This window comes from Acomys russatus, chromosome 29 (assembly GCF_903995435.1).
Source record: "Acomys russatus chromosome 29, mAcoRus1.1, whole genome shotgun sequence".
NCBI classification, from domain to species: Eukaryota; Metazoa; Chordata; class Mammalia; order Rodentia; family Muridae; genus Acomys; species Acomys russatus.
Window position 1 is genome coordinate 28,656,951 of NC_067165.1, and position 15,448 is coordinate 28,672,398.

At 52.1% G+C, this 15,448-nt stretch overlaps 1 protein-coding gene across 1 annotated transcript in view; it reads right to left on the reverse strand.

The window, feature by feature from the left end:
• The window catches only part of Man1c1 (mannosidase alpha class 1C member 1), a 141,321-nt gene that overhangs the window by 7,627 nt on the left and 118,246 nt on the right, over positions 1-15,448 (reverse strand). Inside the window, exons 6-8 of the mRNA XM_051171720.1 lie at positions 12,158-12,275; positions 9,655-9,748; positions 5,764-5,879 (exon numbers count right to left, since the gene is read on the reverse strand). Coding sequence (XP_051027677.1) covers positions 5,764-5,879; positions 9,655-9,748; positions 12,158-12,275 — 328 coding nt within the window. The remainder of the gene's footprint in view (positions 1-5,763; positions 5,880-9,654; positions 9,749-12,157; positions 12,276-15,448) is intronic.

Below are 15,448 nucleotides of genomic sequence, written 5' to 3' on the forward strand. Positions count from 1 at the left end.
TGCTGGGATTAAAGGCGTGCGCCACTACGCCCGGCAAGAAATCAATGTTTTAAAGAATACTTTTTTTAAAAAAATCTTCACACTGGATATCAGTGAGATGGCTCCCCAGGTAAAAATGCCTGTGTGCAAACTTGTCCACCTGAATCTGATTTCCAGATCCAAGAATGGATCGTGATGAAGAAAGATCAACAAAGCTTTGCCTTCGCTGCACCCTCTGAGAAAAGGGCTTAGCCCAAAGGCTGCTGGCCTGTATATGGGCTCCAGCATCCAGAAGGTTCTGGAGTTCCCAGCCTTCCTGTGGCTAAGCGTCTTTATGGGAGGGCGGTCCCTGTGTCTCATCAGGAAAGACACTCTGTCCAGGGTGTCAGCATGGCCTCCTCCCTTCATGCCGGCCATGGGTTGCTCACCCTCGTCACCCAGGGGGCCTCTGCCTGCTCTGCTAGCACTGCAGGCTCCTTTTAGTAGAAACGGGCTCCTGAGAAACAACTCATGACTTCAGAGCACCTTTCTCTCCCTGCCTACGGTTCCGAGAATCCTGAAGTTGTGTGCTGTCCACTCGGCATGAAACTGGCCTCCATAGGTCTCCGAGTCCTGATTTTAACTGAGGCCCCGTGGGGACACTACTGCTTCCCTGCCTCCATGTTCATTTCCCCTTCAATCTACTCTAAAATGGACTGGGTCATGTCATACATAGGCCTTTGGGCAACCTCAAGAGATTCTTGGCACAGCTGTAGGAAGGCCTCGCTAGGCCTCGAAGGTACCCTCATCTGGTTCCCAGAGTGTGCCTGGTGTTCTAGACTGACTCCCTGGCACAGGTTTTGTTTTGTTTTTTTTTTTAGTTCAAATCTCTTGTCTATCAGTTCTGCTGTGTGGCACCGGGCAAGTCGCATGCTCTCTCTGTGCCATGTCAGCTTTGTCTCTGCATCAGAGTCCCCAACACATGCAGCAAGTGAGCTCTCTGCAGCCTGTCCCCTGCCCTCCACCCACATCCCTTCCCAGCAGGGACACAGTGGCACCGTGGATGGGCCTAGCACACAGGAAGGACTGTGATCAGCAGCCAGGAAGAGACGAGAGTGCAGGTGCTCTGCTTTGCAGAGTCAGATCAGAGAGCTCTCTTGCCTCTGGCTGTGTATGCCCCACCCTGCATCCTGAGTACCCCCAGAAGGTCTTCTCCAGCTTTGCTTCTGTCTTTAGAGTAGTTGACCCCCTTACTCCTGCCTCCTCTTGGCTCTCCACTTGGAGCCTGATTACGTAAAATGCCCTTACCCCCAGTATCTGAGTGTCGCTTGACACAGGCGCCAGCCACCAGTCAGGACCTGGCACATGGAGACAGAGTTGGCTTCTGGATCCATTTTTTTCTTTTTTCTCTCCTGTCAGGGCCAGGGCTGGGCAGCTGGCCGCAGGACCCTTGCTGAGCGGCAGATGGGATAAGGCTGACAAGGTGCCTTACTAGGGCACCAGTTCCACATGGGGAGCTTGCTGAGGCCCAGAGTGCCACCAGCTGCTAGGAGGGGTGGCCTCTCCGCTCTCAGCACTGGCTCCTGAGTGGAGACGGGTCTTAGCAGCTGCTCCATTAAGGGTCACTGCAGGGGGTGCGCAGCTGGGCAAACCCAGGGTCCCAGAACCTATTTGTTGGATGTGTTAAAAGAGACATATGGGGAGATGCCAAGATGTCATGCTGTGGGGCTGAGAAACAACACCTTCTAGATTCCCTCCCACAGGCTGGGTAACTGCCTCTCTGAGGAAATTACAGCTCGGTGTCTCTGACTATGATACAGACAAACAGAGGTGGAGACAGAAGGGCCAGGCTTCATTCTCTGTGTGTGTTCATATGTGCAAGTTCATGTGTGCACTGGTGCACGTGTGGGTATGTTTGCAATCTGTGTACATACCTGTGGAGGCCAGAGGCCAGCTGCAGCTGCGTCTCAAGGGCTGTTCACCTTGATTTTTGTTTGTTTTGTTTTATGAGACAGGGTTTCCCTGTGTAGCCCTGGCTGTCCTGGAACTCACTCTGTAGACCAGGCTGGCCTCGAATTGTAAGATCCGCCTGCCTCTAGGCGAGCACCGCCACCGCCCAGCTGCCACCTTGTTTTTTTTTTTTTTTTCCTCTGGATAGGGTCTCTCACTGGGATCTGGGGCTTTGTTCATTAGACTAGCTAGCCAGTGAGGCCCCTCAGGAGGCAGCGGTGAGGCCTGAAGGGGAGAGAGTACTGTGACCTGGCTTGGTGCCTGTCCCAGCCAGTTCCTTCCTATGCCCTTTGGGACACCCACCCAAGTCCTCTTACAGGGACCTAAGTGACCCAGCCAGGCTGTGCAGGCAGGAACTGCGGGTGACATCTGGTATCCTTGGCTTTTGCTGTGACTAGGCCTTTCCATCTGTATTTCATTATCTTTAAGGTGGAAGCTAACACAGGGACTTAATATATTTTTGTCTAGAGGAGGTCACAGTGACGAGCTCTTCCTTGGCTTCCTTAAGTGCCATTCTCTTATGACTCTCAAACATGTGACTAGGACTATGGAGGGGTACTATGGGGGTGCCCTGAACCCTCCCACCCACCCCAACTGGACACAGGTTGAATCTTCAGGCTCCCAGTCCTGGCTCGCATAGGGATCCCTGGGAGGCTCCACAGAACCATCCCTGGGCCAACCCCTAGAGGTTCTGACACCATTTCTGGGGTGTAGCCTAAGAAGGGGTCTGAGTCGGCTAAGTGATTCCAACATGCTGACAAGGCCGAGGACTGCTAAGAATATTCTTCAAAGCCCCAGACCTGCCAGAGGCCTGCCCTGCACTCAGGGTCTGCGGCCCCAGGCTCCTTACGGAAGATCAAATGTGGGAGCTAAGGTCTCTCTACTCAGCCATGCTTTCTGAGGCTCCCAGACTGCTTAAATAATTCATAGCCATCTCTCCCCTTGAAGCTGCAACCACGGTGTGCCCTAAGGGCTGGGAGTCAGTGCGCTCATTAACTTCTTGTTTATTCTACAGAGGGCTGCGGGAGAGAAGGACCTAATCCTCCAATAGGGGACGCTGGCCAAAGCCCAGGGCAGACAGGGATGGAGAGAGCTGAACTGCACTGTTTCATGACACGGAGCTTGGTGCCAGGGAGCCAGGCAGAGAAGCCTCACCCCTGAGATTTCCAAACCCACAGTTTAAGAGGTCCACGGCTCTAGAAGTCAGCTTTGGTGTGTTTCTACAAGCACTGCCATTTCTGGGCAGACTCCTCCCATCAAATGGTGCTTAGAGACCATCCCTCCCTCCCTCCGCCCCTCCCTCCCTCCATTCATCAATCCATCGAACTGTTTACATCAATCTACCCTTCCCCCAATATACCCATCGATCTGCTCACATTAATTCACCCATCATCTATCCATCATCCATCCATCCATATCTAAACTTATCCGTCCACCCATCAACTCATCCATGCATCCATCCATCCATTCAACTGTTCACATCAATCTGCCATGCACCCATCTATCTATCGGTCCATCTCTCTATGCCCTGATCCAGGCGCCAACTCATCCACACAACTGCTTGACTGTTTGCACTGCTCACATCAATCCATCATCTATCCATCAGTCCATCCATCCATTTGTCCATCTGGCTGCCCATACCAACCCAGCCATCCACCCACCCATCCATCCATCCATCCATCCATCCATCCATCCATCCACCCAACTGTTCACATCTGTCCACAATGCACATATCCACTCATATATTCACCCATCTGTCTGTCTGTCTGTCCATCTGTCTGTCCAACAGTTTACATCAACCTGGCAACTCATCCATCCATACCTCAATCCCTCAATGCAACCGCTGACATCTACCCACCCGTCCACCCACTCATCCATCCGTCCAACCACTCGCTCATTTCTCTTATCCATCACGCGGCACCTACTTAGTCACATGATGACTGCTGTGTGCCTGCCACGTGCCAGTCTGTTGCAGGGGCGAGGCACGCGGGGCTAACAAGGAGACAGGATTGTCAGTTCTAGAGAGCTCACACTTGGGAATGTGTGCAAGCAAGCGATCACTTCAGACTCTGTTACAAGTGAAGAAGGGAATAAAAGGCGGGGCATGTAACAGAGAGGCTGGGAAGGGTCATTTCAGTAGTGAATGAGTGAAGAGTTGGCCATTTGAAAGGATCTGGCCATTTGAGTGGCATTCTGGGTTAGAGGAACAGCAAGTAGAAAGGCCTTGAGCTGGCAATGGGCTGGTGCATCTGAAGAAGTAGAGGGGCAAGAGTGAAACGATAAGCCAGGCAGTGATGGCGCACGCTTTTAATCCCAGCACTCAGGAGGCAGAGGCAGGACTCTGTGAGTTCGAGGCCAGCCTGGTCTACAAAGGGAGTCCAGGACAGCCTTGGCTACACAGAGAGACCCTGTCTCAGAAAACAAAACAAAACAAAACAAAACAAAACAAAACAAAACAGTGAAGTGATAAAGTCCTGGTGATCAGCAGGGTCCCAATCACGTGGGGCCCAGTGGTCATGGTCAACCTCAGGAGTAAGGGGGCTGGCGAGGACAAGCAAACGTCTCCAGCCCCAGGACTGCCTTAGAGACAGAGCGGAGTGGGACAAAGGCTCTCACTTTAAAGTGCATAAGGTGGTGTTGCAAAGCAGGGAGATTAGTCAAAACCCAACCAACTTCATGAGGAAACTGAGGCCCAGAGCCTGCCCAGTGCTTTCTCTTTTTCTTAAAAAAAAAAAAAAAATTTTTTTTAAAGCTGGGTGGTGATGGCACACACCTTTAAATCCAGCACTGGAGTCAGGTGGCTCTCTGTGAGCCTAGTATACAGAGTGAGTTCTGGGACAGCCAGGGCTACACATAGAAACACTGTGTCAAATGAAAAAAAAAAAAAAAACCTCAATTTTTTTTGATTTATTATTTTTACTATGTGTATGAGTGTTTTAGCTGCATGTATGTCTGTGTACTGTGTGCGTGCCTGATGCCCAGGGAGGCCAGAGGAGAGCATTGGATCCCCTGGAACTGGGATTACAGATGGTTCTGAGCCACCATATGGGTGCTGGGAAGTGAACCCAGGACCTCTGGAAGAGCAGCCAGTGCTCTAACCACCGAGCCATCTCCCCAGCCCCTGCCATGTGCTTTTACCACCTATTGGCTTCAATAGTGGGGCATCCATAGCTCCAGCTACGCAATTCCCTTTTCTGTTCTAAAATTTCCTCTCTTGGGGCTGCGGGGTGGGGGAATGGAGGGGACCTCACTCCAGCCTGCCCCTCCTCCTCACAGGCCAGCAGGGACACTAACTCTGCTAGTTCAGTGCCGGGTGGCCTTGGGCACATGTCCTGTCTCTGAATCTCAGCTTGCATCCACATGGGGAGGATGAGCAAAGTGCATGCCCCACACATCCTGGATGTCACTTTCTTTCCTGAAGTGTCACCTCTGGTTTACAGAATGACAGCTGAAGACCTCGCTTTGGAGCCCCAAGGGGGCTCCTGGCTGCCATCTGGGCTTTGGCACATTAACCGAAGGCCAGAGACTTGGGGGGGGAGGGCTTAAACTGAGCGCTCTAAATCAGATTGTCACTTCTTATGAGACCTTGGACAAATGGCCTGACCTGCCAGGCTCGGGTTTCTGAGCATGGGGGAGGAACACGCAGATGTCTCCAGTGACTTGGAAGGTATCAGTGTAAAGTACGGCTGGAGAGGCCTTCCCTGTCACTCCCTGACCATTCTGTGGCCTCTCTTAGCACTTAGGCCCCCAAGGTGTGATGGCTACCTCTTCAGCAGGTATCAGGAAACCTCTTACCTCCAAGGCTTCGTAGTACATATTTTTAGCCTCCATATCTGTTTTGGCAGACATCAACCAGGACTTGATTAAATATTCATAAAAACTGTCCCCAAGTCCTCCGACCGAGACATGGTCTGCAGAGGAAAAGATGACAAGAAGGATTAACACATTCATTTGCCACTGGCTGAGTTCAAATGTAGACCTCCATGGCCTGAGCTGGGCTGAGGGTGGAGCCACTCAATCCCAGTTGGGTAGGCTGAAGTAACCTGGGCAGGAACCAGACATCAGGTGTCCCAGTATCCACGCATAGGGTCCTCAGGGCCATCGTTCATGTGGTCTTTGCAAGATGATGACACAGGACCCAGGTTATTAACTGTGAAGGGCTCATTCTCCCCTTCCCCCTGCCCCGTCCTCTTTCTTCTTGGTTTTTCTTTTTCTTTTAAAAATGTATTATTTATTTCATGTACATGAACACTTTATCTGCATGTGTGCCTGCAGGCCAGAAGAGGGCATCAGATCCCATTATAGATGGTTGTGAGCCACCATGTGGTTGCTGGGAATTGAACTCAGGACCCCCGGAAGAGCAGGTGGTGCTCTTAACCACTGAGCCATCTCTCCAGCCCCTCTTCTTGGTTTTTCAAGACAGGATTTCTCTATGTAGCCCTGGCTGTCCTGGAGGACCAGGCTGCCCTTGAACTCACAGAGATTCATCTGCCTCTGCCTCTGCCTCCCGAGTGCTGGGATTAAAAGCATGCGTCACCCACCCCCCACCCCCAGTGGTCTCATTTTATTTTAAAAATCACTTGGGATTTGAAAATAGAAGAAAACAACTATTATGTAGTAAAGTTGTTAGCTTCCCAGTGGGTCTGCAGGCTCACGCTTATAGCTTGGAGTTCCTCTTAGTCTGTGCTTTTCTCTTCTTTATTAAAAAGGTATAATTTAATAAAAATACTAGGAAATGTATAAAAATGTATATACATATGCATGTTTGTGTGCGTGTGTGTCTTCATCTGGTGGCAGACAGTTCACAGGTATGACTGCCATCAGACGAAACCCCCGCAGTGAATGCTGGCCCTCCATAAAAGGTTGGGGAAAAGGGGGTCAGTGTGGGTCACGAGGTGAGACCCAGCCACAGAGGCCCCTTCCGGAAACCTGGCTGATCTGTGTGATCAAGGTGATGGGAGCGGGAAGGGAGGGTTGAGATCCCCTGTGTCTTCGGTGTGGTGGTGGCGCACGGCTTTAATCCCAACATTCGGGAGGCAGAGGCAGGCCGATCGCTGTGAGTTCAAGGACAGCCTGGTCTACAAAGTGAGTCCAGGACAGCAAGAGCTATTACACAGGGGAAAAAAAAAAAAAAAAAAAAAAAAAAAAAAAAAAAAAAAAAAAAAAAAAGAAAGAAAGAAAGAAAGAAAAACAAAACAAAAAAAGATCTCCTGTGTCTAGGGATGGTGGGTCAGTGCTGCAGCTGTGTGCTGTGTGCTGTGGTGTGTGTGTGTGGTGTGTCCAGTGTTCCTATGTATGTACATGTGTTGGTGTTGTTTTGTGCATGTGTTTCTTTGTGTATACATGGGCCTGTGTGGCACATATGTGTGGTGTGTGTGTTTATGTAGGTCTGGGTGATGCATGTTCTTGTGTGTATGCGTATTGGCGTGGTGTGTGCGTTTTGGCTGTGTTTATGTATGGGCCTATATGGAATATGTGTATTTGTGTAAGTCTATATGATGTGTGTGTTTGTGTACATGTGTGAATCTGTGTGGTGTCCATCTGTGGGTATGGCATGTCTGTGTATGGCTCTGCGGCATATGTCTGTGTATATGTCTAGAATGTGTTTGGTGTATTTGGCTATACGGGTATATGACTTTGTGGTGTATTGTGTGTGAATATGCATGTGTCTGTGTGGTATAAGTTTGTATATATGTGTACTGTGTTCATATTTACGTGTGGGTCTGTGTGGCATATGTCTGTATACATGTGTATGTATGTGTGTTTGTGTAGGTCTGTGTGGCTTATATCTTTGTGTCTGGTGTTTATATGTGTGTGGTGTGTTTGTGTATATGTGTGGGTCTGTGTGGCATATGTCTGTGTGTATGTATAAAAGTATAGTGTGTGTTTGGTGTGTTATATACATTCATGGGTCTATGTTGTGTGTGTGTGTCCCAGTGGATTATCCTGGCATAGTCTAAGCTGCAAGGAGGGGCTATGTCTCCTGAGAGGCTGAAGCCAGGTGTGGTGACCCTGGGATACAGGCAGGAGCAAAGGCTGGGTGACTTGAGCCATGCCCTTCTTCCCCTGCCATTTCTGAGGCTGCCAATGATATGAGTAGCTGTGGTGCTGCCTCGGGGCCACTCTGAGAATCCAAAGGGAGGAACAGTGGGAAAGAGCTCAGCTTATGCAAGGTGGGACAGGGTGTCTTCTGGAAAGATACACTCACTCCAAAAGAACCCGACCAATCCAGAGAACCTAAGATGACCTGGGGCAGAAGCCAGCCCAGCCCAGCCCAGCCTTCCCTCTGCTCTCCAGGAGACTGATCTGTTATCATCAAACAGTCTTCTGTGCGTTACTGACTGTCCACACCCAAGGCCCCAGGAGCAGCCTGGAAAGAAGATTCTTTGTGTGGTGGGCGAGGTGGAAGCCGCTTCTAGGGCCTCTTCTGAGGCTCGCTGCACCAGGGCAGGCTGCTGGGCCCCACTTCATGCTGTACATAGCTCTTAAGCCCTGGCCTTCCATGTCATAACCTGTAATCTGAGTAATTTCCTCACTTCGATGTGTGTTTTGGTTGAGAATTCTACTTTTCTGTGACTTTTGAGTCTCTGTTGGCCAGCCAGGCCCCGCCTGAACTGCGGTCTTTTGGGACACCCTGGATCTCCTTTGGAGGACTGGTGCAGCCTTGACCGCTATTCCTAAGCCCGTTGCTGGTTGTCCAGAATGAATTTACTCCACTCTCCTCTTTTTCATCAGAAACCAAGACTCAAAGGGACAGAGAGGGGATAAGGATGTAGCTCAGCTAAAGACAGATAGACACACATAGACAGACAGACAGACAGACAGACACACACACACACACACACATTTACAAAGAAAAAGATTGAGAGAGTGCAGTTCCTGTTGACTGAACACATGGCTGAGCCTTGGAGACAGGGCAGAGCTGAGTTACAGTTTGCGTCTCCCAGAGCCTGGCTCTGCACAGAGTGACACAGCAGGGCCTGGGGAAATTGGTCAGCGTTACATCACATTCTCTGTCAGTGGACAGGACTTGGGAACGATGCCCCACAGGCAACTGACAAAGTTGCTAGGTGTGATGTCACATACTGATCATCTTAGCACTTAGGATATGGAGGCAGGAGGATAGAAACTTCAAGGCCAGCCTGGACTGCCTGAAGACCTTGTCTCAAATAAAAAGTCTTTAAACAGCTGGGCGCTGGCGGCACACGCCTTTAATCTCAGCACTCTGGAGTCAGAGGCAGGCGGATCTTTGAGTTTGAGGCTAGCCTGGGCTAATTCTTTAAACAGAAAAAGCCAAAAAGCCCAGGACTGATTCAAGTGAATTTAAGAGATAGCGGTGAGTGAGTGATTTTCAGATGACTGCTTTAGTTTGGCCCAACTAAAAATGTTGTCTAAATCAAAGCTGGAAGTGGAAAGGCAGATCAAAGGCGCTAAGGGGTGGTCACAGGGCCATTTTCTGTAGTCGCTTCTGAGTGATAGCTCTAAGTGGGACATTTCTGTGAGTCTGGGGATCACAGAGAAAGGTGCAGAGGTGCTGTGAGAGATGGATGCCAAGAAGGCTGGCATGTCCAGGCTGCTGAATCCAGGAGCTGGTACCTGCCCCTGGCTCTCAGCTAGCACCTGCCTTGGCCTCAGGAAGCACAAACGGGAACCCCTGGGATGAGAGGCAATGGCGCCAGTACTCACGCTGCACCCAGTTTCCGCTCACTGGGCTGAGGAAGTTGGGGTAGAGGCCGAAGGGCTTGTCAATCTCCCTGAGGACCTTGCGAATGTTTTTGACCTGCGAGAGACACCAGGCACAGTCATTTTCCTGAAGAAGTCCCTGATTCCCCACCCATGAGAAGGAGCGAATAATTCAGATGCACACACAGGTTAAAGCTTCTGGCTTGGGGGAAATGGTGATAGAACCACAGGTTCTGGGCTCACACTCAGAGCATGGTAGGATGTGGCCAGTACCACCTCTGTATACCTTGAGGAGTTTCCGAGAAGTGGCCATAGCTTTTTTGTAAGCACTAAATTTCCTTTTTCTTTTCTTTCTTTTTTTTTTGTTTTTTTGTTTTTTTTTGTTTTCTGGTTTTTCAAGACAGGGTTTCTCTGTGTAGCCCTGGCTGTCCTAGACTCGCTTTGAAGGCCAGGCTGGCCTCGAACACACTGAGATCCACCTGCCTCTGCCTCCCGAGTGCTGGGATTAAAGGCGTGTGCCACCACGCCCGACTCCTTTTTCTGAAGACAGGGATCTCATGTAGCTCAGGCTGACCTTGAACTCCTAACTTTCCCGCCTCCACCCTGAGTGTGGAGCGGAGTGAGGGGGCTTTGGGGGTGGTTTCCAGGTATGAGTGACCACACCCTATGTCTGAATGCTATGAATCAAACCCAGGGCTTGATGCGTGCATGCAAACACCACTGGGTTTGGAGCGCTTGTTGAGAGGTGCCATTGAGAACTTTTCCTAGATGTCTCTAGAACTGGATCCTGGGAGAGCAAGTTTCCAGGACCACACTGCCACCTGCTCACTGACAGGGGCAGCTGGAAGGCTGAGCCATCAGCCTTCCTTTCCCTCAGAGGCACTCGGCTTTGCCTGATTGGAGCTCACATCCCTTTAAGGCAACGGTGAGAGGGACAGGAAGATGCCTGTGCCTAACTTGGGCCCCCTGTCCTGGTGGGCCCCGCCCCCCTGCTGGGGGTGGGGTGGGATGCAGGCTAGATTAGCTCCCCTGTTGCATGCAGGGTGCTCCTGTAAGGATTTGGGCCAATTTGTTGACTGCTAATAATCACCTCTGCGGGAGGTGTGACGAGGGGGGATGAAAATAGCTGAAGTGTACAAATGAAGAGTGACAGAGGGACAGGGAGTGTGGAGGGGCAGCCAGCAGCCAGCTGTACTGATCTGCCCTGGGAAGCAGAGGCTGGCCTAAGTCTCAGCTTTATCACTCACTAGCTGGCTGCCCTGGGCAGGTTACTTAGCCTCCCACCCTCTACTTTTCAGTTAGGTGGGGTCGTCAGAAAAAAAACACTCTACCCCCCAGGGCTACTGAGGCTTCAGACACGCCCAGCAAGGGCATGGCAAATGGTCAGATGCACTCTGCATTCTCGAGGGCCCTTTCCTGAGCTGCCAGGGCTTCCCAGAGGAGTCCTGTTGGAGGGCAGTGAGAAGAGGAAGCTGGCTGGGCCAAGGAAAAGGAAAGGCTGGCCACATGCCGGCGGGGAAGGGCGGGAGTGAGAGGCAGGTCCGAAGCATCAACAAGGGGGTCGGAAGCTTGTCCTGAACACCCGGGCCCTGGTGGATCCCACATCCAGGACACAGTGCTCTCAAACCCAATTTTACAGATATCGGGCTTCATGGGGCAAGAGAAGGACCGGAAGTTGCTTCCTCCTAGCTGCGCACGCGAGAATGTGTATGACGTAAGTATGCACCGAGGCACAGACCCACCAGGTACAGGTGTGAAGCCACCTTGGAGGGAGAGTGGGAGAGATCGGAAGGGGCCTTGTACACTCTGCCTTCCTTTGCTTTCAGGATTAGATCTGAATCCAGACATTCCCGGGGTGGTGGTGGTGGTGGTGGTGGTGGTGGGGTGGGGGAGGACAACGGGGGGCTGCCCAGGGCTCTCCCTCCTGGAGAGCTGCCCAAGGCCAGATACCGGCAACTATCAGGCCTGGACAGTGGCCTGGGTGCCCATTCTCAGCACCCATGTAGCCTCGGGCAGCCAAGAACAGCAAGGAGGAGCCACTCTGCCAGTCTGCTGCCAGCACCAGCCAGCCAGGCACCTGGGAGGAAAAGGCAGGCAGCTCTCTCTCTCTCTCTCTCTGTCTCTCTCTCTCTCTCTCTCTCTCACACACACACACACACACACACACACACACACACACACACACACACACACGAGCTAAATGTCCCTGGAAAGGGTACCCGTGCACACAACCGCCTGTTCCTGCCAGTCTGAGGAGCCTGGCTCTCCAGATTTCACAGCTCACAGAACTGCCACCAGCCCATGTGCCAGCACAAACCTCCCTGGCAGAGTTCTGGTGGCTTCTGTTCCCCTCCCTGCCACCTGGTATTGAGCACAGTCGGTTCTTCCACCAGTAACTGCTATGAGAGTGGTGGCCCCGCAATCTTGCAAACTCTGACTGCAGACGACCCACCCCCCTGTCCCTCTGCTTGGGGGTGTGGGATGCCTGCCATAAGGGAAAACTCACCTTTTCGGCAAAGACCGGGTTGCCGGAGAGTTCAGTGAGGTGCAAGAATTCCAGGTGCAGGGATCCAAACTCAGCTAGGATGCTGCTGCTGCCCGCCGTGGCCCAGCCCCAGCTACCACTGAAAAGACATCAGCTGTGTCACCCTGCTGGCTCCTTGGCTGAGATCAGCATAGCTCAGCTAATCCTCCCTGGGCCCCACTGTGTGGATGCCTCTGAGGCTGGTGAAGGCACGGGACTTGCTGAAGGTAGTCTGAACACATGTGTCAGCCTCTATAATGTTTGGGGCTCTGACACAGGGCTATGGTGAAATCCACAGGTGACAATGATGGCGTGGTCAGGAGCCCCAGAAGCCCCAGAGGACATTCAATGATCACCCCCAAACACACACTCCTTTCTCTCTACCCAAGGCCATATAATAGTCTCAGAGTGGATGGCTGGACCCAAGGAAATGGGAGATTAGGTGTGAAAGCAGTGGGGCCCTCGAAGCCAAAGCTAGCCTCTCATGGGCATGTCGGCTGTGTGTCTCTGCCCTATGCTTGCAGGAAGGTCTGATGGGCACTTCAGGGTCCAGTGCTATAGGAAGGCAAGCCTCGGAGCCAGCACTTGTGTTAACCTCTCATGTTCCCTTCTAGGGATAAGAGGCTCAGACCCAGAGGCAGACACCACACACCAGAGTTGAGAGTCTATGCAGCAGCTGGGCCCAACTTAAGCTGAGTCGAGCCAGCTCTGGTGGGGAGGCCCGCTGCCTGCATTATGCTGCCCTGTGAGGTGACGCTTTCCAGACACTCCACCTGCCATACCCTGGAACCAGAAGGTGCAGGGTCCAGCGCTGGTCAGCTGGCAGCCCCAGGTAAGCCTCTGAATCCTGTGTGCCTCAGTTTCCATATCTGTATAACAGAATGACAACTGCCTCCTGCCCCTGCCTCCCTGCCTCAGGTTTTTGTGGTGACTAAGAAAGTAAAGGGGGGGGGGAGGGTGAGGAGCAAGGAGGGCTGTGAGCAAAAGGCTTCTTCTTGTGCCTCAGTTTCCACACACACATATCCCAGTTACTTTCAGGGGGAGAGGGATTCTGCAGAGAGTTAGTGTAAGAAGGTTGGAGGGAGGACGAAGTGCAGCAGCCACCTCACCTAGGCAGGTTGTAGGGTGTCTGGGTTGCCTTTTGGGGGACTCCTCTGCTTTCCCACCACCCAGAACCAGCTGTGTCCATCTGTCTCCCTCTGGAGACGACTTGGGAAAGCAGTATGGGGTGAGGAGGTACCTGGTGCAGGCCCGAGACCTCACTGAGCACTCTGGGCTCTGCTCTTGGCCAGCATGGGTCTTCCTGGAAAGCAGGGTGAGGTGAGCCCCAGCTCCTGGGAGCCATGGGAAGATGGTGACTTCCACCACTGCAGAGACTGCCACATGCCTTGTCTTGCCTCTGCCCCACTGTGCATTTCTAGGCTTGGGCTGGACAGGTTGCTGTCTATGGAGCCACTGAGTCAGGTTGGGCACTCCAGGGAATGGTTCTATCTTGTACCAGAAGCTCACGGGCCTGGATAACCCCAGTACTCAAAGGGGGAGACTGAGGTTGTCCAGGAGGTGACCAAATCAGCAGGAAGCAGGATTCTAACCCAGGCCTTCTGGCCTCATATGTCCTGGAGGCAGGAGGTGTACCTAGAGACCTCATGCTCCCCAGAGGCAATAAGGGGACCTCCCCCAGGCCAAGGGAGCCTTCTTCCTCTAGCTGGGGAGCTCAGAGAGCTTCCTGAGAAATGAACCGATGCTTCCAAAGCTTAAAAGAAAGAACTCCCTTCTTCCCCTCTTTTTCCTTTCTTCCTTCCTTTTTTTTTTTTTTTTTTTTTTTTTAAAAACAAGGTTTCTCTGTCTCTGCCTTGGCTGTTCTGGACTCGCTTTGTAGACCAGGCTGGCCTTGAATTTACAGCAATCCACCTGCCTCTGCCTCCTGAGTGCTGGGATTAAAGGCGTGTGTCACCACTGCCCGACTCTTTCCTTTCTTTTTGTCTTTTTGTCTTTCTTTCTTCTTTTTAGACAGTGTCTCACTACATAGCCCTGGCTGTCCTGGAACTCACTCTGCAGACCAGACTGGCCTTGAACTCAGCGATTCCTCCCTGCCTCAGCTCCCAAGTGCTGGATTAAAGGGGTGCACCACCCCACCTTCCTTGCCTCCAGTGAGGTTTTGTGCTGTCTACCACATGGGTCTCTGTTTTCTCTCCTAACCCCTCACAGTCACCAGCCCCAGAGAGTAGGGAGGGTGAGTGTGGGGCACTTTGTCGCTCTCTGCCTGGCTACTGGCTTCCTCTATGTGCCAGACCCAGGTGCCCTTAGAAGCATCCCACGGTTTCCCTAGACCTCAGCTTCCTCCCCCCTTAAACCAGGGTGCTCAGCTTCGCAGAGCTATTGTGAGGCATCAATTACGCACGTGACTGTCATTTTTATCAGTATGTAATTATGCATATGTAAGTGACAATAAACTTCTAATAGGAGCCAGGTGGCTTCGGCGCCTTCTTTCACTTTCACCTTCAACTCCACCAGCAGACGTTTCATAGGAGGGAACGCTTAGGCTCAGAAAGGGGGAGACACTCTTTCAAGGTCACACAGGAAGTGGTAGAGCTGACTCCAGATCCAGATCCTAACCCCACGTCCTAGATTCGCCCACAGCGAGCAGCCTCCTGGGAAGGGGGCAGGGGCGGGGGCGGGGGTGGGGCGGGGGTCCTCCGACTGGCTCTGTGAGCCAATGGACCAAGAGGAAGATCTGCCCTCCTCAACTTTCTCGTGCCAAGGGAGCCTCTCCGTGGTGCCCTTCACTGCCGCCTGTGTAAGGTACAACTGTTACGGCCAGACCTGAGTTCAAATCCTGCCTTGGTTGCTGTGTGACCTTGGGAATGTTACCGCACTTCTCCGAGCTTCATGTTCTTTCCTGGCGGCTGGAGAAGAAAGTTCTCTGTCATGTGCTCACTGGGTGCCTGACCCACTATGTGCTCAGGAGCAGTTAGCAAGCTGGGCTGTGGAGGTGCACACCTTTAATCCTAGCACTCGGGAGGCAGAGGCAGGCAGATTGTTATGAGTTCAAGGCCGGTCTGGTCTACAGGGCAAGTTCCAGGATAGAGAAACCCTGTCTGGAAAAACGAAACATTAAAAAAAACCAGCTTGAATGTCTGAGCCCTTACTAGTGGCACAGGCAGTAGCAGAATGTTTTGTGTAGGGATGTGTGTGCATGCATGCGTGCACACGTGCGCGTGATAGACTGATTTAGTCAGAAGTCCCCGGATTGGCCACAATTATCGCCTCAGG